We start from the raw sequence: 24,934 nt of genomic DNA, 5'->3' as shown, positions 1-24,934 counted from the left end.
ATATGGTCAGTCGTAAAGGAAGTTGCTGGTCTGCAGAGACAGGTCGAGGATATAGAATCAGTGCGTAGTGGGAATGTCCGTGTTACTGATAAGTCGCATATATGTACAGTATTTAATAATCACTTTCTGAATATAGCAGGTGAACTAAATAGAAACCTAGTACCAACAGGGAATCATATAGCGCTCTTAGAAAAATGTGTTCCGAGACTGTTACCTGAAATGCTCCTCCATGATACTGACAAGAGGGAGATTGAGTTAATAATTAAATCACTAAAGACCAAGAACTCTCATGGATATGACGGGGTATCTAGCAGAATACTGAAGTATTGTTCTATGTGTGTTAGCCCAGTTCTCAGCCATATCTGTAACTTTTCCTTTAGGAGTGGTCGGTTTCCTGACCGATTAAAGTACTCGGTAGTGAAGCCACTTTATAAAAAGGGAGACATTGATAATGTTGACAATTTTAGACCTATTTATATGCCATCGGTGTTTGCTAAAGTTATCGAGAAGGTTGTATATACAAGGTTACTAGAGCATTTAAATTCACATAATTTGCTGTCAAATGTTAAGTTTGGTTTTAGAAATGGTTTAACAACTGAAAATGCTATATTCTCTTTTCTCTGTGAGGTTTTGGACGGATTAAATAAAAGGTTGCGAACGCTAGGTGTTTTCTTTGATTTAACGAAGGCTTTTGACTGTGTTTACCACAAAATATTACTGCCGAAGTTGGACCATTATGGAGTAAGGGGAGTAGCTTACAATTGGTTCGCCTCTTACTTTAAGAAAAGAAAGCAGAGGGTAATTCTCCTCAATATTGAGAGTGGTAGTGATGTTCAGTCCCAATGGGGCACTGTTAAGTGGGGCGTTCCCCAAGGGTCGGTGCTGGGGCCACTGCTGTTTCTTATTTATATAAATGACATGCCTTCTAGTATTACAGTTGATTCAAAAATATTTCTGTTTGCTAATGACACCAGCTTGATAGTGAAGGATCTTGTGTGTAATATTGAAACAGTAACAAATAATGTAGTTCATGAAATAAGTTCGTGGCTTGTGGAAAATAATTTCATGCTAAATCACAGTAAGACTCAGTTCTTACAGTTTCTAACTCACAATTCAACAAGAACCGATATTTTGATCAGACAGAATGGGCATATTATAAGCGAGACGAAACAGTTCAGATTCCTAGGAGTTCGGATAGATAGTAAGCTGTTGTGGAAAGCTCATGTCCAGGATCTTGTTCAGAAACTAAATGCTGCTTTATTTACCATTAGAACAGTATCTGAAATAAGTGACACTTCAACACGAAAAGTAGTCTACTTCGCATATTTTCATACGCTTATGTCGTATGATATTATTTCTTGGGGTAATTCTTCTGATTCAAAAAGGGTATTTTTGGCTCAAAAACGGGCTGTTCGAGCTATATGTGGTGTAAGTTCGAGAACCTCTTGTCGACTCCTATTCAAAAATCTGGGAATTCTGACATTGCCCTCACAGTATATATTTTCTTTAATGTCGTTTGTTGTTAGGAATATTAGCCTATTCCCAAGAGTTAGCAGCTTTCACTCAGCTAATACTAGGCAGAAATCAAATCTGCATGTAGAATGCACTTCCTTGACTCTTGTGCAGAAAGGAGTGCAGTATTCTGCTGCATCCATTTTCAATAAGCTACCACAAGAACTCAAAAATCTTAGCAATAGCCCAAATTCTTTTAAGTCTAAACTGAAGAGTTTCCCCACGGCTAACTCCTTCTATTCTGTCGAGGAGCTCCTGGAAGAGCTAAAAAATTAAGCAAATTCCAGTGTTACATTGTTGATTGTCTTCATTTAAACTTACGACTTGTCACCTGAATATTTTTTTTTTTTTATATTTCATTTTATCTGTTTCTAATATCGTGTTATAATTTCATGTATTGACTCGTTCCATGACCATGGAGACTTGTCCTTAATTTGGTCCCACGGAACAATAAAAAAATAAATAAATAAAAACAGGTGCGACCTTGTCTGCGTTGACGGTTCGTCGCCGTTTACTGAAGGCTGGACTGGTTGCACGCATGCCATTACATCTGCTGCCAGTGTCCAACTGCAATGGGCACGTGAACAGCGTCACTGGGGTGCTGAATGGCAAAATGTAATCTTCGAGGATGAGTCCCGCTTCGACGTGTCCTACAGTGATGGCTGCATACTTGTCCGGCAGTACCGTGGTGAGCGCAACCTGGAGGGCTGCACTGTGCAGCGGCATAGCGGACAAACACCAGGTGTGATAGTTTGGGGCGCCCATTGGTTACGACAACCGATCTTGCCTCGTACGTATTGCGGGCACTTTGAACAGCAACCGGTAACTAAGGGAGGTTTTGGAGCCTGAGGCATCTCCACAGGCCACATTTCAACAGGACGATACCCGGCCACATATTGCGAGGAATGTACAGACCTTCTAGTCTAGTAAGCTATGACCAGATGTTTAATGCTATCAAACCAAACTATACTCTTCCTCCTCTCCATGGTAATGGTCCCTACACAACAACTGCTTGGTACAACTGAATAACAGAGATACTCATTTTGTGAGTCTTTCACATCACTCTGCCGAAAGCTTATATGTCTGAATAATTGTTTGCACACTACCATTCATCACTATAAAGTAATAATGTATCTTCAAATGGTTGAAACATTTGTGTGTACCGATATAGACATACTCAGAGTGTACATGATTGATTAAGACTGGGCTGCATAGCTCCCACTGATAGATCCTATAGCCTTAACTCCTGAACAACACTCGTTCATGTAATTGGAATTTATCCTTCGTAAATTAGTCTTCATGTACTTCTGGCTTGTTTCTTTATACTTTCCAAATAAAGAGGTCTTCCTCTCATTTATCTTTGATTTTTCTAATTAACTAATTTATTTCTCTATTGCACTCAAAATGCTTTTCAAAAATATGCTTGTATCTAATTATCTATATCTAATAACATGGTATTATCCCGCATTCTGACTGGAAGACAAGTTAGTGCATGTATAACATGATTCTTATCCCCTCTTACAATCGAATTTTCAGATTAAACTCTTGCACAAACATGACAATGGCTTGCTGATTGGTACGAATGACCACTTTTATTACAAATCCGTATTATTGCTAACGTTTCTGCCCGTGTGCACAAATAGTGCAAAGAGTGAGTAGTCCACTGAGGGAAGCTATAGTTCTTTGTAATATTTGGCTATCTCTGTCCTCAGTCTGATAGGTTTCTGATGATATTCCATAAACTGAAGCATCAGTATTCGTATGTTGTTCTTTTGAAAGGTCAAAGTAACTTAGAAAATTTTCGAGATCTACAAAACTTCTTTTATTTTTCAACCTCCCCTTCACATTTTTCATCAACACATATCCAAGGTGATACATTAACTTGCGCCTTTTGTGGAGCATGATAGCGAGGATAGAGGTATCCTCGTGTGGTAAGAGATCAGGCAATGAACTAATTTTAACATATAGTCACATTTACTATGCAACAACAACCTACATATACAATTTCAACGATTAGTAAACATCTCTTACCACTTAAGCTCTTTAAAATGTAGGCAATTTATGCTCAAAGTTTCTTGCAAATCATTTACATAATGGGCCCAGACGATAACTCCGAGATTACCAAAGACTAATTACGACCATTAGCCTATCCTTACACTGAAACGCAAGACATGAAATATAATGAATAAATGTCAAGAGCTAATCGCTTAGTGTAAAAAATTATTTGAATATAGGAGCATTAGGTTCTGTAGATGTCAAAGGATATGTAAATATAGATATTATACAAAGCTAAATGTGAAAAGATAAAGTAGGCACTAGCCCCTTTCAGTGATTAGTGACCAAAACAATTAATACAGAGAAATCAGCAAGTAGTTGCTGGCCACTAGCCCTTCACCAACATGTGTAAGGTAAAGTGAGCATAAGCCTCTTCAACTATAAAAAATACTAATGCAGAAAAATAAGCAAACTGATGTCGGTCACTAGCCCCTTCAAATATTAAACGAATTCGAATATAGGAAAGATAAGATGTACGCTAGCCACAAATTGATCACACATGATTTTAGAACAATTACTTGGTGTCTATACTATCAGTCGTAATTAACGGTCCACAAGGCCGTCTGAAATCTACATCAGTTACACCTTACTAACACCTTTGGTGGATTGTACTCAACAAAACCTCCAGTCAGTTTGTGGCTGCCACAAGTGCAACATTGAAATTATCAAGCTAGTTAACAGTCGTCCAAAACAATGGGTCCGTGCCCGACATTGGAATGGTCACTACTACCTGCGGCAAAATACCACACAGGTACAGCTTGCCACATACACTCCTGGAAATTGAAATAAGAACACCGTGAATTCATTGTCCCAGTAAGGGGAAACTTTATTGACACATTCCTGGGGTCAGATACATCACATGATCACACTGACAGAACCACAGGCACATAGACACAGGCAACAGAGCATGCACAATGTCGGCACTAGTACAGTGTATATCCACCTTTCGCAGCAATGCAGGCTGCTATTCTCCCATGGAGACGATCGTAGAGATGCTTGATGTAGTCCTGTGGAACGGCTTGCCATGCCATTTCCACCTGGCGCCTCAGTTGGACCAGCGTTCGTGCTGGACGTGCAGACCGCGTGAGACGACGCTTCATCCAGTCCCAAACATGCTCAATGAGGGACAGATCCGGAGATCTTGCTGGCCAGGGTAGTTGACTTACACCTTCTAGAGCACGTTGGGTGTCACGGGATACATGCGGACGTGCATTGTCCTGTTGGAACAGCAAGTTCCCTTGCCGGTCTAGGAATGGTACAACGATGGGTTCGATGACGGTTTGGATGTACCGTGCACTATTCAGTGTCCCCTCGACGATCACCAGTGGTGTACGGCCAGTGTAGGAGATCGCTCCCCACACCATGATGCCGGGTGTTGGCCCTGTGTGCCTCGGTCGTATGCAGTCCTGATTGTGGCGCTCACCTGCACGGCGCCAAACACGCATACGACCATCATTGGCACCAAGGCAGAAGCGAATCTCATCGCTGAAGACGACACGTCTCCATTCGTCCCTCCATTCACGCCTGTCGCGACACCACTGGAGGCGGGCTGCACGATGTTGGGGCGTGAGCGGAAGACGGCCTAACGGTGTGCGGGACCGTAGCCCAGCTTCATGGAGACGGTTGCGAATGGTCCTCGCCGATACCCCAGGAGCAACAGTGTCCCTAATTTGCTGGGAAGTGGCGGTGCGGTCCCCTACGGCACTGCGTAGGATCCTACGGTCTTGGCGTGCATCCGCGCGTCGCTGCGGTCCGGTCCCAGGTCGACGGGCACGTGCACCTTCCGCCGACCACTGGCGACAACATCGATGTACTGTGGAGACCTCACGCCCCACGTGTTGAGCAATTCGGCGGTACGTCCACCCGGCCTCCCGCATGCCCACTATATGCCTTCGCTCAAAGTCCGTCAACAGCACATACGGTTCACGTCGACGCTGTCGCGGCATGCTACCAGTGTTAAAGACTGCGATGGAGCTCCGTATGCCACGGCAAACTGGCTGACACTGACGGCGGCGGTGCACAAATGCTGCGCAGCTAGCGCCATTCGACTGCCAACACCGCGGTTCCTGGTGTGTCCGCTGTGCCGTGCGTGTGATCATTGCTTGTACAGCCCTCTCTCAGTGTCCGGAGCAAGTATGGTGGGTCTGACACACCGGTGTCAATGTGTTCTTTTTTCCATTTCCAGGAGTGTATTTAACTGCCAACTACGCATTACTTAAGCAACCAGTTTGAGCTCTAAAACAGAGAAATTATATAAAATTAAAAATTTCAAAGAAAAAAACTGAGAACAAAGCCTCATTAATGAATAATGATTTAAAAAACGGATAATCACTTGGTACAGTTCACTTGTATACAAGAACAGCGCCCTAGCAACCAGAATGGGGAGCGCTGGAATACATGAAGTCCGAAAAAATAATTCCTCAGGTCAAACTGCACTTGCTTTTTCGAGCATGGCTTCAAGGGCTGCACTATCAGTTATTATGCATTCTCAGTTAAAAATGATCGAGGATAGGACATTATTACAGGGATAACCTTGCAGAGTAATATAATGGTCATCATCCCAATTGCTCCCACCGCAGTCATTGACCAGTTCCGCGAGCCACAACTAACAGCTACATGCTATATCGTGCTTCGTCCTCTCGCGGGCCGGCAGACACTTTGGCTACATTATTCTCGTGTCCCTCCCCCCCCACCCCACCCCCCAGGCTCAACCGTTTGTGAACCCTCTCCTGGCCACACTGTTGATCTAGCTCCGCCCATGGCTTCCTGAATCGAGGGCCGTCGTCATCCATTGGGGAACCACCTCCGGTCCACTAAGTACTACCGTCTTCAATAGTTTTGCCATATGTTCCTATTTTGATCTGAAGAAAACCTCAGCAAAAGCCTACTCGTCCAGAAAAGCTCTCAGTTGATTTATCATTTTCAGGAATGGGCACTTCACATCTGCCACACATTCTGCTTAGTTTGGTTGAACACCATACTATTTGGAAAATATCCCAAGAAATTTAATCTTACATAATCTGAACTAGCTTATGACTACTCAACAGAGGTTTTCTTTTCTACAGGTCACTTAAGCACAAAATCCAGACTACTGATGTGCTCTTCCCATGTGTTAGTTGCAGCCTATAAGTTATTCACATGTAACATTATTCTTTCTATAGTCTGTCCCAAGTGCTTTGCCTAGATCTAGTATGAAGTCTGAGTTCCTTTAAGTAGTAGGGTAGAATCTTAAAGTTATAATTTTTCCGTCAAATAAATAGGCAGTGTGTATGCTTGATTCATCTATTAAGGGCACTTGGCAGTAACTCAGTGGCATCCATAATAGAAAGGTGTCTAAACCCCCCAAAATTTTGCGAATAGCTACTCAGTATTTAATGGTCGCTCTGTCTCTACTTCAATAATTTGGTTTAGTGCTCTAGTATCTAGCACAAGCCAAAGCTCACTATAAGCCTTCCTCACTGCTATCTATCACTAAATGATATAGGATGTGGAGATTTCTAGGACATTGTACTGAGATCAACCTTCCGGTACTACTTCACTTGATACATCATCGTCGCTAGTTCTCACTCTTTCTGCAACAACTGGTTCCTTCCAAGATCTATTAGTGTCTCTTGGTTTTTGCCACATCCCTTGAGTGCTCAGAAATGGGTCGATTTATATCCCCTCCCGTTACTGCTGTTATCATTGGTACTCTGGTTTTTGTGCCCCTCATTTCTGTTACGGCAACACCTTTCCAAGCCGATTCTTGTTAGCAGACTGTTGGTTGTGTATTATTACCCATCCATAAATAGCTTGGTAGGCACTGCCCTCCCTTCTTCACCAGGGATTCATTTGCTGACCAGACTGTTCTCCTTTAGTATTCCCAATATTTTGTACATATTGCAAAACTTAAGTTGGTCTAGAAATTTTGGTAGCTGCTGCGCGCTATTTCAAGCTGTTACAATCAATTTTTCCCTCACGGCTGTAGGTAATCTACTGATCACTACTTAAGTCAGATGCCGTTCATAAAGACCGTCCTCTAAATAGTTTGCCTGAATGAAATGAAATTCCTACAACTGTCTCATGTCTACCTGTATACATCTGAACCCAGAAACAACAACTTTTGTCTTTTGTGTATAGTCTCTGGCCAAAATTTTGAGCTAAAATCTCTTTCAAACCTCTCATAGGACTGCCTACATTCAACAGTCTCCTCAACGAACCACTTCACTACAATCACAAAATGCATTGTTCTTCTGTAGCCCCAAGCCACAGGTAAGGTTCCACGAAATGCGTTCAGAAAGATACGTGGGTTGGTTCTTCTTTCTTGGTGAAAGGTCGGAAAATTCAGATTTAAACCTCTGCCAATCTCAAAGCAAAATTTTTCTGAAAATTGGTTCCTACTAGTAGTTTACAAACGGAGTTCAAGTGATACAGGATGGTGCGTAAAATGTCTCAAGCTGAAATTATGTAGCATTTAATACGCAAAACACATAATTTTTTTTTTCGAGCGTGCTCAAATGGTTCAAATGGCTCTGAGCACTATGGGACTCAACTGCTGTGGTCATAAGTCCCCTAGAACTTAGAACTACTTAAACCTAACTAACCTAAGGACATGACACACATCCATGCCCGAGACAGGATTCGAACCTGCGACCGTAGCTGTCGTGCGGCTCCAGAGTGTAGCGCCTGTAACCGCTCGGCCACTCCGGCCGGCGAGCGTGCTCCGTGAGGACGAGCTCCATCTTGCATGAGCCATTGTGTCACCATGGTAAACCTACGGCTTAAAGCTGTGGAAGAAAGCAGTTACGCACCATGTCCATATAGCATGTTCTGTTACTAGTGATATTGAAAAATATTGCCCTAATGATTCCATGGCAGAAATGGCGCCATATACACTCACCTGTTATGCATAATTTTCAGTCTCATAAACAATGTCAGCAGCTTCTCGTGTCCAAAATCTCATATTTTGCCTAGCGATGCTACCTCATTAGAGAACAATGTGTTATGAATGACGGCAATATTAATAGCAAAAACCGAAGCTGAAAACTGTAATCACTGTTCCTTGTCATTTTCCGTCAGTTTGTGCAACACTGTCACTTTGTATGAGAATAATTTCACGTCAGCATGAAATATTCTCTAAAGAGAAACATGTGGGATGTCCAATTCAGCTGAAACTCACCTCGTGGATTTCCTACGACTTCGTGTCAAAGCTACACTTTCAGCCCCCGCCATTCTGTCCAGCATGGACTTCGTTGGCACGTGGTTCTTCTTGCTGCTAGATACTGCCATCAGTCTGTAGCCTGTCTACGGGGGCCCACTTCACACGAAAATGAACACAAAAATGTCGCTGAGTATCTGCGACACTCATCATTTCTACATCTACATTCTACATCTACATTTATACTCCGCAAGCCACCCAATGGTGTGTGGCGGAGGGCACTTTACGTGCCACTGTCATTACCTCCCTTTACTGTTCCAGTCGCGTATGGTTCGCGGGAAGAACGACTGTCTGAAAGCCTCTGTGCGCGCTCTAATCTCTCTAACTTTACATTCGTGATCTCCTCGGGAGGTATAAGTAGGGGGAAGCAATATATTCGATACCTCATCCAGAAACGCACCCTCTCGAAACCTGGCGAGCAAGCTACACCGCGATGCAGAGCGCCTCTCTTGCAGAGTCTGCCACTTGAGTTTGCTAAACATCTCCGTAACGCTATCACGGTTACCAAATAACCCTGTGACGAAACGCGCCGCTCTTCTTTGGATCTTCTCTATCTCCTCCGTCAACCCGATACATTACATTTGTCTATGTTAAGGGTCAGTTGCCACTCCCTGCACCAAGTGCCTATCCGCTGCAGATCTTCCTGCATTTCGCTACAATTTTCTAATGCTGCAACTTCTCTGTATACTACAGCATCATCCGCGAAAAGCCGCATGGAACTTCCGACACTATCTACTAGGTCATTTATATATATTGTGAAAATCAATGGTCCCATAACACTCCCCTGTGGCACGCCAGACGCTACTTTAATGTCTGCAGACGTCTCTCCGTTGATAACAACATGCTGTGTTCTGTTTGCTAAAAACTCTTCAATCCAGCCACACAGCTGGTCTGATATTCCGTAGGCTCTTACTTTGTTTATCAGGCGACAGTGCGTAACTGTATCGAACGCCTTCCGGAAGTCAAGAAAAACAGCATCTACCTGGGAGCCTGTATCTAATATTTTCTGGGTCTCATGAACAAATAAAGCGAGTTGGGTCTCACACGATCGCTGTTTCCGGTATCCATGTTGATTCCTACATAGTAGATTCTGAGTTTCCAAAAACGACATGATACTCGAGCAAAACACATGTTCTAAAATTCTACAACAGATCGACGTCAGAGATATAGGTCTATAGTTTTGCGCATCTGCTCGACGACCCTTCTTGAAGACTGGGACTACCTGTGCTCTTTTCCAATCATTTGGAACCTTCTGTTCCTCTAGAGACTTGCGGTACACGGCTGTTAGAAGGGGGGCAAGTTCTTTCGCGTACTCTGTGTAGAATCGAATTGGTATCCCGTCAGGTCCAGTGGACTTTCCTCTGTTGAGTGATTCCAGTTGCTTTTCTATTCCTTGGACACTTATTTCGATGTCAGCCATTTTTTCGTTTGTGCGAGGATTTAGAGAAGGAACTGCAGTGCGGTCTTCCTCTGTGAAACAGCTTTGGAAAAAGGTGTTTAGTATTTCAGCTTTACGCTTGTCATCCTCTGTTTCAATGCCATCATCATCCCGGAGTGTCTGGACATGATGTTTCGAGCCACTTACTGATTTAACGTAAGACCAGAACTTCCTAGGATTTTCTGTCAAGTCGGTACCTAGTATTTTACTTTCGAATTCACTGAACGCTTCACGCATAGCCCTCCTTACGCTGACTTTGACATCGTTTAGCTTCTGTTTGTCTGAGAGGTTTTGGCTGCGTTTAAACTTGGAGTGAAGCTCTCTTTGCTTTCGCAGTAGTTTCCTAACTTTGTTGTTGTACCACGGTGGGTTTTTCCCGTCCCTCACAGTTTTACTCGGCACGTACCTGTCTAAAACGCATTTTACGATTGCCTTGAACTTTTTCCATAAACACTCAACATTGTCAGTGTCGGAACAGAAATTTTCGTTTTGGTCTGTTAGGTAGTCTGAAATCTGCCTTCTATTACTCTTGCTAAACAGATAAACCTTCCTCCCTTTTTTTATGTTCCTATTAACTTCCACATTCCCTGCAAAACCACAAAGTCTTCACTTTCTGTTCTAGTGTCAACCGACCTTTTTACGCCATTTTAATAACTTAAAGTGGTGGCGACGCTCATGCACGATAGTGACTAGTGCTGCCTCTTGGTGAACTGTGCACGAACTGTGACTACTCGGCACAACTTTCCAACGTGACAATTTGCAAATGAAATGTGTGTTAGAAAGTGTCAATGTATGACCTATGTGTGTCTCGGTGTAGCTGGAATCCACCACCTAGAGCAGTGGTTCCGAACCTGGGGTAATTACCTCCTGAGGGGTAAAATGAAATTTTCTGAGGGGTGAAAGCTAAATGATTCGATTCTGTTTCAGTCACGAAACTAAACTGTTTTCCAAAGAACATTACTGTTATCATAATTTCACAAGTTTGTAAGACTCTGATATTGATTGTATAAGTTATCTGTAAGTACTTTTCCTCAATTAGTAGCATTAATGCGGTGGAGGCTAAAGATTCCTCATATAGTCCACCCACTACACACATATTTGGTGCTTCGTCCCGTACGGGTGTTCAGTAAGTAACAATGCTGATCATAACTTGCTATATTAAAGTCATGGAAGTCATAAGATGCTGGAAGTGAACCCCTTGAACTTGGATACATAGTTTCACATGTTTGTGCATGTTCTTCAAGACGTTGTGCAGAACATCGGGAATGATGTTCCAAATGTGACTTGTCAGTGCAGCTTGGAGTTCTTCTATGGTGTGCGGATTGCCTTCATAGGCCTTTCCCTGTAGCGTATCCCATAGAAAGTAGTCCGGTGGAGCCAAGTCAGGTGAACGAAGAGGCCAAAGTCTTCGAGAGATGATGCGGTCACCGAAAATGTCCTTTAAAAAGTTCATCGTCTTGTGAGCGGTATGTACAGTCGCTCCATTCTGTTGGAACCAGGCATTCTCAATTTAATCCTCATTCACGTCACGTAGGGAGAGCTCCAGAATACAGGTGCAGTACCGTTCTGCATTAATGATGTCCGGAAAGAAGAACGCATCAATTATGCGTTTAAGAGGCACGGCGCACCGGACTCAACCTTTTGATCAATCTATGGGGACACCTTAAATTCATGCGGATTCTCTTAGTTCACACACGAATATTCTGGCTATTCACGTAAGCGGAGAAATGAAATATGTCTCATCCATGAAAAACGTTGTCTCAGGAATTCTGTCACCATTGTCCTGCAGGAAGGACAGAAACCAGTAGCAAAAGTTCACACGCGCCGGGCGATAGGTGTGTGTCAGTTCACGCACGACCGACATTTTGTACTGATACATGGAAGGAGAACTCCGGAGAATCCTGCGAGCGGAACCCACGGACACGTGGACTTGTTGAGCTAGTCGTGTAACCGATTTCTTTGGACCTGGCAGCATCATGTCTTGAAGCTCTGCCACCTTCTCTCTGGATGTCGATGTGGACGGCCTGCCTGATTCTAGAGCATTTTGAACGCTCCCGGTCTTTCTAAACTTGGTGATGAGGTTCCGCACAGGATTGCGGTTAGGTATCTTCACTCCAGTGAACCTTGTTGCAAATTTAGCTTCTAGTTATGAGATAGACTTGTCACCATTGCGGGACTCATGCCCCGGAGGAAACACTCTTTGTTCAATCGTCAGCATAATGACCTGGATCACAATGATGTTACACAAGACACTGGTCTTCAATCAAACTGGACCTGCGAACCAATACAAATATCTGGTCAGATATGGTTCAAATATGTTAGAAAATAGAAAACGTATTAGTAATTGACAATGATATCGTTCATTACTTAGCACATCGCAACATGGAACTGCATAGTTACTTCCTGATCACCTGATGCGTAACAAATGCTAAATATTTCAAGAAAATGTCTTTTCCAAGTTGCAAATAGTACCTCTAGTAGTCCAGAAATTGTTTCCTTACTCGCTTCGAAACCGATAAATAAATTAAGTAACAGCACGACACAGCAGTGACTACATAAGGGATACAAGAGTGCTGTACACAGTATTATTATTATTGGTATTACTATTAGTAGGTGTGGTCAGACACAAACTATTAACAGCCTGATGTCTTCCAATTTCTGCCATTTCAGAAGTAAGGAGTGCAGAAATCAAGTGATTTACGAACAGTAAGTATAGTACACACATTTTAAATAGGTTGGTTTTAAAAGGGGTTGCAGTGTGTAGGTCAAGCAAGTGCCAAGATGAGTAATGCAGGGGAAGTACGTTTCGTAGCAGGTGTCTACCCTCACTGTGGATAGTTAGCCTTCTTACCTGAGGAATTGTGGGTAGCATTTGCGATTCCTTCGTCATTAATTCTAATACCAATCTCCCGTCACACAGACACAGACACACACACACACACACACACACACACACAAACCCACACACACACACACACATACACACACAAACCAAATGCTAGTTAGGTGCTATAGTTGGTGATCATGTGGACGACAAAAGGGGATGCAAAAGACGACAGGGAAGGGGAAGAGGGCGAAATACTAGCTATTGTCTGACTATTCTCAGAGGTAATGGTCTAAGAAAGGTTGGAAACCGCTGGTCTATAGTATACCGTTTGAGGTATTAAGAATTATCTTGACGAACTTCAGTGGGCGAATCAGAAAGAAAATGATCGTGTGTGACTGCTGGCAGGACGACCTTTACGGGGAAGTTCGGCCGCAGGGTTGCAAGTCTTACTTCAGGCGATGTCACACTAGACGACTTGCGTGTCAGTGATGATGATGAGGACAACACTACACCCTGTCCAGTTACCAGAGAAAATCTGCAACTCAACCGGGAATCGGACCCAAGCCCACTGCACGGTAGGCAAACATGTTACCACTCGGCTACGCAGGGGGATGGGCGATTCAGACATGTGACGATACGCATTTCCCTTCTTCATAAATGTCCAAAATTCCTAACATCTTATGTGATATGGTATCCAAACAATTCAACGATGTTCTAAAATGGTTGCTATGTTTTGTAAGCAAAATAACACATGCGTGTGGAGTGGAACACAGTGAATTCTGCCAGCTTTCTACCTATGGAGCCAACAGGTTGCCGCATTGGTGAAACCGATTCCCGTCAGATCACCGAAGTTATGAGCTGTCGGGCTGCACTAGCACTTGGATGTGTGACCATCCTATCTGCGAAGCGCTGTCCGGAAATTTGGTGCCCTCATCCCTTTGTGAGGGACACTGCGGTGCTACTTGGTCGAGAAGTAGCGGCTCCGCACTCGTAAACTTACAGCTGGGAGACCTATGTGCCGACCGCATGCCCCTCCATATCTGCACCCAGTTAGGCCTGTGGCCTGTGATAACATGGCAGTGATGGAGCAACAAGGACATCGCAACCAAGTAGGTCACCCCAGGGCCAGCGTCGCCCCAAGGCTGGCGTCACCCCAAATCCAAGATGGCGGCCGTGACGCGACTACGTGACGTCACGTGACTTATGTCCATTTCCTAGGAAGAGGTTAGTAGAGGTAGCCCTTTCTTTTCCGCCACTTTCTTAGGTTAGCATAGGCAGCCCAATTCACTTATCTTCCCGCCACAAAATTCAAAGTTGTCGCGAGTTTGTAGGATAGGGTGAGTTAGGTTAGTGGAGGTACCCCGATTGACCAATCTTCCCGCCATTTTTGAATAATGGTACTCGCATCATCAGCTGACGTCAATCGCATCATCAGCTGACGTCACGTGACGTCACGTACCTGTGTCACGGCCGCCATCTTGCATTTGTGGTGACGTCGGCCTTGGGGCGACGCCGGCCCTGGGATGAACTACTTTGGGGCGACGTCCTTGTTGCTCCACTGCTCACAGCACCCAGTCTGTATCGTTGGGCTTCCAGGCATAGGATAGTTCAGTCGCGTCCGGCCATCCTGATTTAGGTTTTCCGTGATTTCCCTAAATCGCTCCAGGCAGGATGGTTCCTTTGAAAGGGCACGGCCAACTTCCTTCCCCGTCCTTCCCTAAACCGATGAGTCCGATGACCTCGCAGTTTGGTCTCTTCCCCCAAATCAACCCAACCCAACTTACGGATATTTGTCGACGGCCCGCAGGACGGTGGCGCTGGCCGGCGGCGGGCCCGCGCGCGGCGACGGCAGCGAGTGCAGCGAGTGCGGCGGCGCGCTGCGCGAGGCGCTGCTGGCGTACCGGCGCGCGCACGGCTACTGCGCGCTGCTGGTGTGCGCGCTCGGCACGGCGGCCAACGCGCTCAACGTGGCGGTGCTGACGCGGCGCGAGCTGGCCGCCGCGCCCATCAACCGCCTGCTGACGGCGCTCGCCGTCGCCGACATGCTGCTCATGCTCGAGTACGTGCCCGTCGCCGCCTACCTGTACGTCGTGCTGCCGGAGCAGGGCGACTACCCGTACGGCTGGGCGGCCATGCTGCTGGTGCACGCCCACCTCTCGCTCATGCTGCACTCCGTCAACGTCTGCCTCACGCTCACCCTCGCTGTCTGGAGGTACATCTCCATCAGGTGAGCACACCTCTGTCCGCCACAGCTCACGCTTCTTAGAGATCAGCCCAGAGATAGTGTGCTTAAAAGAAGTGTCCAGTGTCACTGTGCTTAACCATAACGATACTATTAGTTTTCAACATACACTGCTTAGCCAAAGCATCACGACCACTGCCCACCGAGACTTTGCCCGGTGGCATTGTGGGCACGTGATGCTGTAAGAAAAGTATGCAAGTGGAGACAGTCATAAGGCGCTCGCAAGCTATTTATACCCCGCCACGCCCCTATGACGTCAGCAAACTTGATTCTCAGCGGGCGGCTTCAAGTTAAAACTAGTAGCCGCCCGCGAGTATATTTCAAGGAGCGCACAGATGGATGGGTTTTGTTGCCAGATTTTCTTTGGCCATGTCTGGGGCCTACCGTAGTGAAGACATGGGCTGCAAATGGGGAAATCCACTAAGCCACTTTGTCAAACGACAGATTATTATTGTTATGCAGAGCCTGTGAACGAGTACCTCGAAAACGGTGAAACTGGTTGAATGTTCACACACTTCAGTCTTGAGCGTTTGGTAGAAGGACAGTGAAACTACGACCAGGCGCTATATGCTTGAACGTCCACGAATCTTTACAGATCACGAGGTTCAGAGGTTTGTCTGAAGTAGTACGGACAGTGATTTCTGGCATCCCTGCCAAACGAGCACAGCGCTGGTCCACACCCAAGTGTTCCAGAGCACATCGTTCGTTGTACATTGTTGAATATGGAGCTAACCAGCAGACCATCTCTAAGTGTTCACATGTTGACCCAACGCCAACGACAATTACAACTGCAGTGTGCTCTGGACCATCGGGATTGGACCGTCGATGAATGGACACGTATCGGCCCTTTTGGTGAATCACATTATTGCTACGCTAAGTCAGTGGTCGCCGCGTCAAACGCCGTCATCGAGGTGGACAGAGGCCCGAGATGTGCAGCGCACGATGGAAGCAGGCTGGGGGGAGCAGTCTTATGCTATGGGAGATATCCTGCTGTGCTTGCATGGGACCTGCGGCAATAATCAAAGACACACTGGCAGCTGCGAACCACCTACATCCCTTCACGCTTGATGCCTAGCCTGAAGGCGATCTCCTCTTTCACCAGTGTAATTGTCCGTGTCTCAGAGCTGGACGTGTGCTACAGTCATCTGAGTCGCTACTCGTTATTTAGGCGAATTACGTGACCTGCACGTGGACACCTAATGCCACACATCTCCATAGAGATAGACAAACAAGCTATTAAGCTGGTGGTCATACTCTTTTGGCTCATCAGTGTAATTAGACTTCAGACAAGAGTACAAACATCTAACATTACGCACTCACATTCGTTGCTTTCAACAACTCAGTATAAAACAATCTGACCTATACCTGGAGCTACACTGCAGATCACTGGTCACGACAACCTGTGAGGATCATTCAAAAAGTTATGACTCTCATTATTGTATTTTTATTTTTAAAGAATTTAAAATGTAACTATTTAGTTTGTAAGCTACAACAATCATGGTTAATTTATGACTTTTCAGTATAATCTCCATACATTTCCAAATTGTAGGTCAATTTCTTAACAAGGGCATGGATTTCTTAGTTGTAGAACACATAGTCCTACTTCCAAAGCCGTTGACACACGGATGTTTTCGTGGACTCCTCAAAGTAAATTCCACGATGAGATTCTTTTAGCAGATGGAAGTCTAATGGGGCCAGGTCAGCGTTATATGGGGGATGAGGCAATATCTTCAATTTTCACTATCTGTTCATTGGTGTGACGTCTATTATGTGGTCTTTTTTCCCCCCGACGAACTCGTTGAAGGCGTGCTTTACGCTGTTTGATGTTTCTGACGTACTAAACATGTTTTATTGTGTATTTGACCTTCAGCTTCGTTACAGCGATCAATACATCTAACCGTGCTGATACCCACTGCAGCATCAACGTGCGCGTTTACCAGTCTTTCATGAATGGAAAAGGGCGTTCACTTTGTGCTTTCCAGAATTATATCGCAGAAGACTATCTAGTAGTACGCACACATCGATGTCACCCATTTGCAGGTGACTGCAATACTGGCATCTGTAGATACAAAAAGTTACTAGTGCAGTGGGTTGGAGAAGAAATTTTTGGAACTACGCCAAATTCAAATTTTTCGCTTAACACACTTCTGCCAGTACCTCGTCTCCTACCTTCCAAACTTTACAGAAGCTCTCCTGCGAACTTTGCAGAACTAACACTCCTGAAAGAAAGGATATTGCGGAGACATGGCTTAGCCACAGCCTGGGGTATGATTCCAGAATGAGATTTTCACTCTGCAGCGGAGTGTGCGCTGATATGAAACTTCCTGGCAGATTAAAACTGTGTGCCGGACCGAGACTCGAACTCGGGACCTTTGCTTTTCGAGGGCAAGTGCTCTACCAACTAAGCTACCAGGAGAGCTTCTGTAAAGTTTGGAAGGTAGGAGGCGAGGTACTGGCAGAAGTAAAGCTGAGAGGACGGGGCGTGAGCCGTGCTTGGGTAGCTCAGATGGTAGAGCACTTGCCCGCGAAAGGCAAAGGTCCCGAGTTCGAGTCTCGGTCCGGCACACAGTTTTAATCTGCCAGAAAGTTTCACTCAACAAGGTATTTATATGTTTCTAGAATCGATATTGACACTCTTTAGACCCAAAAAACACATTCTTCCGGCGCAAACGATGTTACAGAGCCTCGATCTGGGCTGCCTTGAGTATAAACTGGATATAATATGTTAATTTCCCGAGAATCGACTGCAATTACGTCACGTTTCGAGGGCAGAGAGGTCCCCGATGGCCAGAAAATATGACTGAAGAGGATGAACACCTTCACTATTAAGAACATGTACCCAATTTCAGTCTGAAAAAAGGCATATTTGTGCAGGCGAAACTAGAATTCTGCACCTCAGAACCCTTGAAAAAGCGTACGAAGGTTAGTAATATGTTTCTTCGGTGTACGTTCTCACTCCACAAAATCGTCCAACTAATTTGAACAGAAGAGAACTTTCGCAGTAAGTTGTTCTATGTAGCGTTGAAAAATGGCAGACGCGGCAACGCTGCCGAAGGGTGAGCGCAAAAATGTGAACAACCTTAAATGTAAGTTGACCATAAACAAATTTAGACACTCCTCATCTAGCAGAATTGCAGATACGCATCTCTTCAGTCAGTTGTTGGAAAAAAAGCGGCCTGCACCAAGTCAGTCCATTATTTACTCACGGTGAGGCTACGGATATGTATCGCTTATGGTTTGTAGATTCACACTGGATTTAAAGTCATCGCAAAGACGAAACTGACCAGAAGTCTCTGGTAAGATGAGTAAGAGAGAAACCCACTGACTACCCCGGATGGGAGTAACAACTCCACTGTCTTGTCGTTCCTTAAGTTCACTTGCAACATCGTCTCTAAACGCATGAGGGACGGGAGACACCCGAAAAAACTAATGTTGCACATTGTCCTTCTTTGTAACGCACGCTACAACGTTATGTGCTCTCGAAATCTGTTAGACAATAAATCAGGAAACTCCACGTTCAACTGGGTAACGCTGACTTTTGGATTGAAAGCATAAACGGAAAACACGCTGTCCTGAATACGAAGACCAAACAAATCAAAAGAATTTAACCCAAAAATATTTTCACGATCTCGCGAGCGCAAAATTGTAAATGTCACTGTTCTGCTGTGAGACTGGAATGTGGCAGGCAAACTACATGTAACAAGCACTGGCATGTTCTGACTGTTACACGCAGCAAGATCAGTTTTGTCAACTGTGGTGAATCCATCAGTACATACGGAAGCGCCAGTGTGTAACTGAAGTGGCACACACCGTCCAGCAATCACTAAGTTAACAAAAAGTTTGACGGACTGTCGGTGTACAACACCTCCGCGGGGTGAAGGCACATTCTGAATTTGGTCATTACTGGTAACAGTAGCCAGCATAGAAAAAACTGCACTGACGTGGCAAAGAAACTGGTGCAATTGCCTAATATCGCGTGCGGTGCCTACGAGCACGCAGAAGTGCCGCAATACATCGTTTCATGGACTCGAATAATGCCTACAGCAGTGCTGGAGGGAACTGACACTATGAATCCTGCAGTGCTGTTGGCAAATCAGTAAAAGTATGCGGGGGTGGAGATCTGAAGAGCGCCCCCAGGAGCCAAGCATTCATGTGATGGGTACGGGTTTGGCGAACCCTGGTTTCCTGAGCCGAGGACTGGTAAGCGCCGCCAGTCCCCAGTCACTGTGAGCTCTGGGCATGCTTCAGCGACCACCGTGCGGCGCGGCGGTGGGACGTGTCTCAGGGAAAAGGGATCTTGGCTTGACCGCCCGGATCGCGAAGATGGAATAAACTTCTATAAAATAAAAAATAAAAAAAAAACTCTATCTCAACTTGTGCTGCCCGCTGATCACATGCATGGCTGTTGAGGTGGAACAGTCCTTAGCGGGCAATCTATGGGCAACCTGCCGCGCCTCAGTTGTATAAGGCTTACCTAGGCATGCGGGGCTCTGTCTACGTGGACTTCTAGTTCTCTAACTGCTCGTGGGTCCGCGATGGATATCTTCTTTGCCTCCTCCTAGCGGAAAGGATGGGCCGCTGATAGGTTCCAACAGCCAACCCAGCAAGAAGGCACGTGTAACCAGTCGTCTTGACTCTGGAGCGAAGAGTATCATGACAAGTAACAGAACACATGCCGACGGTCAGAATGTGTTTTTAATGGTTAAATGAAAGAGGGCAGCTTCGAGAAGGTTTTCCCTTTCTACACTCCTGGAAATGGAAAAAAGAACACATTGACACCGGTGTCTCAGACCCACCATACTTGCTCCGGACACTGCGAGAGGGCTGTACAAGCAATGATCACACGCACGGCACAGCGGACACACCAGGAACCGCGGTGTTGGCCGTCGAATGGCGCTAGCTGCGCAGCATTTGTGCACCGCCGCCGTCAGTGTCACCCAGTTTGCGGTGGAATACGGAGCTCCATCGCAGTCTTTAACACTGGTAGCATGCCGCGACAGCGTGGACGTGAACCGTATGTGCAGTTGACGGACTTTGAGCGAGGGCGTATAGTGGGCATGCGGGAGGCCGGGTGGACGTACCGCCGAATTGCTCAACACATGGGGCGTGAGGTCTCCACAGTACATCGATGTTGTCGCCAGTGGTTGGCGGAAGGTGCACGTGCCCGTCGACCTGGGACCGGACCGCAGCGACGCACGGATGCACGCCAAGACGCCAAGACGCCAAGCCCCAACATCGTGCAGCCCGCCTCCAGTGGTGTCGCGAAAGGCGTGAATGGAGGCACGAATGGAGACGTGTCGTCTTCAGCGATGAGAGTCGCTTCTGCCTTGGTGCCAATGATGGTCGTATGCGTGTTTGGCGCCGTGCAGGTGAGCGCCACAATCAGGACAGCATACGACCGAGGCACACAGGGACAACACCCGGCATCATGGTGTGGGGAGCGATCTCCTACACTGGCCGTACACCACTGGTGATCGTCGAGGGGACACTGAATAGTGCACGGTACATCCAAACCGTCATCGAACCCATCGTTCTACCATTCCTAGACCGGCAAGGGAACTTGCTGTTCCAACAGGACAATGCACGTCCGCATGTATCCCGTGCCACCCAACGTGCTCTAGAAGGTGTAAGTCAACTACCCTGGCCAGCAAGATCTCCGGATCTGTCCCCCATTGAGCATGTTTGGGACTGGATGAAGCGTCGTCTCACGCGGTCTGCACGTCCAGCACGAACGCTGGTCCAACTGAGGCGCCAGGTGGAAATGGCATGGCAAGCCGTTCCACAGGACTACATCCAGTATCTCTACGATCGTCTCCATGGGAGAATAGCAGCCTGCATTGCTGCGAAAGGTGGATATACACTGTACTAGTGCCGACATTGTGCATGCTCTGTTGCCTGTGTCTATGTGCCTGTGGTTCTGTCAGTGTGATCATGTGATGTATCTGTCCCCAGGAATGTGTCAATAAATTTTCCCCTTCCTGGGACAATGAATTCACGGTGTTCTTATTTCAATTTCCAGGAGTGTATATTCAAAAAGGGCTCGAGGGTATTGCTAGCTGTTTGAAATCATGAAGCGATTGCGCAATGGGACGCTGTTGGTGGAAACCACTAGTTCCCAGCAAGCTAAGAATCTCCAGAACGCACACTCCCTTGGGGAATATGCCATTGAAACTGAGCTGCACACCACCTTGAATTACAGCAATGGTGTTGTGACGTGCAGGGATCTGGTGGACATTCCCCAAGAGGAACTGAAAGATGAGTGGATTCCAGCAGGAGTAGTTGACGTGCAAAATATCATGAAGAGGGTGGATGGGGTTCTTGTGAAGTCCGACTCCTTTATCCTGACATTTAATAGCACAAAACTCCCTGAGCATATTATGGCAGGTTTCCTTCGCGTAAGTGTACGGCCTTATGTACCCACCCCAAAGCGATGTTTCAAATGCCAACGCTTTGGCCATACTACTCTCGGGTATCGTGGAGAAGCTACTTGTGGCAAGTGTGGTAAGGTAGACCATGAAGTTGTCCATTGTTTGTCTCCAATGAAGTGTGTGAATTGCTCTGGGCCTCACCCCATCTGGAGTCAGGAAGAATGGAAGAGACACTGAGGCAAAAAAGCTCTTTAAGGCCATGCTAAACCTGTGCTTTGCTACCTCCTTCACTTCAATTGTTTAACAGCCTACACGGAAAGCTGATGCTGCTACACAAACGGAGGGTGCTAGTGCTGGCACTAATACCTGCGTACGTCCATGCACTTGTGCTGCTGCAGTCGTTTCTAAGCCTGTCTCTCCCCCAACAGCTTCAGAAAAAGCTGTGGTTGCTGACATTGTAGAGCTCCCTGCCCCTCCAAAGGTGCTGTCTGGTACAGCGTCCAATGTTGCCACACCCGCAACCAGAATTGTGGCTGCAAAGTTTACCCAGAGAAAAATCGAAGGCTAAACCTCAACCACTGGTGGAATCGGGCAGAAAACATCCTGATGATGTCGACATCGACCTCTCTGATGTCTCTGTCGATTCTTCTGTAGAGGTTATGGAGCTTGATACCGGATTGGAGCAACCATCTCGTTCCACAACAGAACCTCCACCCATTGTGGGCTCCTCTCCCCGTCAGAAGGTCCAGATGAAAGTATTACCCCCGTGATAGATGGCTCCCATCTCACAGTGAAACATGAATGGATTCAGTTTCTTGCAGCTCCAATCTCACCTGCTCATCATATTGTTGCTCATCCGCCTCTGGACCGTCTTTTTACGCATCGTCACTGGGCCACGAGGCCGTTTGGGAACCGTGTGCTGCAGTCCCTCGGTGTGGAGTCTGTCTGACCCCAAATCCAGGGTTTTAATCGCCTGCCACCCTGGTTAATGGATAGGCCCAGAGTGATTTTAGATTTGGTTTGGTACAAGAGAGATTGCACCCTTGCCACCATTTTTAATGCAACGTTTTCTGCCATTTTATCTGAGCACCACGACTATGTCGCTGTTTCATCGGATGAGTCAAAACAGGGGGATTCCGTTGGTTGCTCTGTTGTTTTTCCGGATCGTGTCATCAAGGTCCGACTGCCTCTGGCATTTACTGCCTTTAATGCGGAATTGTCTGCGATCTTGCGGGCACTGGAGCAGATGAGACTTTCTTCTCGTCCTAAATTTCTTGTCTGTTTCTATTACTAAGTGCCCTTCACTCATTGCAATGTTTGCATCCAGGAGATAAGGTAGTCTAGACCACCCAGGATATCCTTCTCCAACTACAACGACTGGGGAAGGTGGTGGCTTCCTGCTGGGTTCCAGGGCACGTCGGCATTGCTGGGAACGAAAGGGCAGCCAAGGAGGCGTGTCTCGATCCGCAAGTATTTCAGTGTGCCATCCCTCTGCACCCACTTACCTCGCTGTTGAGCTCCCGAGACATGCGTTGGTGGAAGGATGAGTGGCTGGAAAAGACTGACAATAAGCTCCGTTTAGTGAAGCACACAACGCGTGTGTGGTGTATTTTCTTCCAGCCCTGTCGACGGGACGAGGTTCTTCTCAGTCTCCTTCGGATAGGCCACAGTCCTCTGACGGCTTCAAGCTCCGGCAACAGGACCCTCCAATGTGTGGTGCTTGTGGCATCCAGGTCACTGTGCGCCACGTTTTGTTGGATTGCGTTTTATGTTCTAACCAGCGAGCCACGGCTGACTTGCCGGCGGATCTGCCTTCTCTTTTAGGAAATACTGTGGTTAAAGTTTTAAAGTTCGGTGACGTGTCCAAAGTTTTTCCCAAGATTTTAGGGAGGGGGTTTTATTTTGTTCACAGGGTGACAAGCTCTCCCATAACTTATGTAAGTGGCCAGAAAGTGACAATTTTCTGCGGCATTCTTGATGCTCCGTTTTAGTTTCCCTTACATCTTACTTTCGTATACAGCATTTTCATTCTTTTAATGTTTTCTTCGCGTGTATGCTTAGATTTTGCTAGGTCTGTCCACTTTCGTTTCTTTTAATATGTGTCAGGGTGCTGATGACCTCGACGTTGAGTGCCTATAAGCCCCAACACACACACACACACACACACACACACACACACAAACGTACACACATACACACACACACACCTCTTCTGAACAGCACGTTGCAAGGCATCGCAAATATGCACAATAATTTTCATGTCTTGGGAGTTTGGTGGCCAGCGGAGGTGTTTAATCTCAAACGGGTGTTCCTGGAGCCGCTCTGTAGCTATCCTGTACGTTAGGGGTGTCGCAGTGTCCTGTTGGAATTGTCCAAGTGCCTCGGAATGCACAATGGACATTAATGGATCCAGGAGATCAGACAGGATACTTACCTAAGTGTCACCTGTCAGAGTCGTATCTGGATGTATCAGGGGTCCCATATCACTCCAATTGCACACACCCCACATCATTACAGAGCCTCCACCAGCTTAAACAGGCCCCTGCTGACATGCAGGTCATAGGGGTTCATGTGGTTGTCTCCATTCGCTCAATACAATTAGAAACGAGACACGTCTGACCAGCCAGCATGTTTCCAGTCATCAGCAGTCCAATGTCGGTGTTGACGGGTCCAGGCGAGGTGTAAAGCTTTGTGTCGTGCAGTTATCAAGGGTACACAAATGGACCTTGGATCCCAAAGCCTATATCGATGATGTTTCGTTGAATGGTCCTCACGCTGACACTTGTTTATGCCCCAACATTTAAATCTGCAGCAATTTTCAGGGCGCTAACACATCCTCTCTTTTCCATTCCTCTGTATCTTATTCTTCTCAGCAACTTGGATGCTTGAGCTGTTAAGCTGATTGTGCGATAATTCTCGCACCTGTTAGCTTTTGCAATTTTCGGAATTGTGTGGCTGGTATTTTTCCGAAAGTCAGATGGTATGTCGGCAGATTCATACATTCTACACATCATCGTCAATAGTCTTTTTGTTGCCACTTCCCCCCATGACCTCAGATATTTTGATGGAATATTATCTATCTCTTCTGTCTTACTTGATACTAAGTCCTCCAAAGCTCTCTTAAATTATGGTTGTAGTACTGCATCCCCCATCTTTTCTAAATAGAGACATGTTTCTTCTTCTGTCACATGAGTCTAATCTTCCCCTCAAAGAGCCCTTCAATGTACTCTTTACAAATATCTGCTCTGTCCTCTGCATTTAACAGTTGAATTCCCGTTGCTCTTTTAATGTTACC

General features: G+C 46.1%; 1 protein-coding gene across 1 annotated transcript in view; it reads left to right on the top strand.

The window, feature by feature from the left end:
- The window catches only part of LOC126088161 (G-protein coupled receptor dmsr-1-like), a 117,167-nt gene that overhangs the window by 17,533 nt on the left and 74,700 nt on the right, over positions 1–24,934 (top strand). The window contains exon 2 of the mRNA XM_049906284.1: positions 14,837–15,256. Coding sequence (XP_049762241.1) covers positions 14,837–15,256 — 420 coding nt within the window. The remainder of the gene's footprint in view (positions 1–14,836; positions 15,257–24,934) is intronic.

The sequence above is a fragment of the Schistocerca cancellata genome, chromosome 6, assembly GCF_023864275.1.
Source record: "Schistocerca cancellata isolate TAMUIC-IGC-003103 chromosome 6, iqSchCanc2.1, whole genome shotgun sequence".
NCBI lineage: Eukaryota > Metazoa > Arthropoda > Insecta > Orthoptera > Acrididae > Schistocerca > Schistocerca cancellata.
This window is presented reverse-complemented; position numbering and strand designations above follow the sequence as displayed.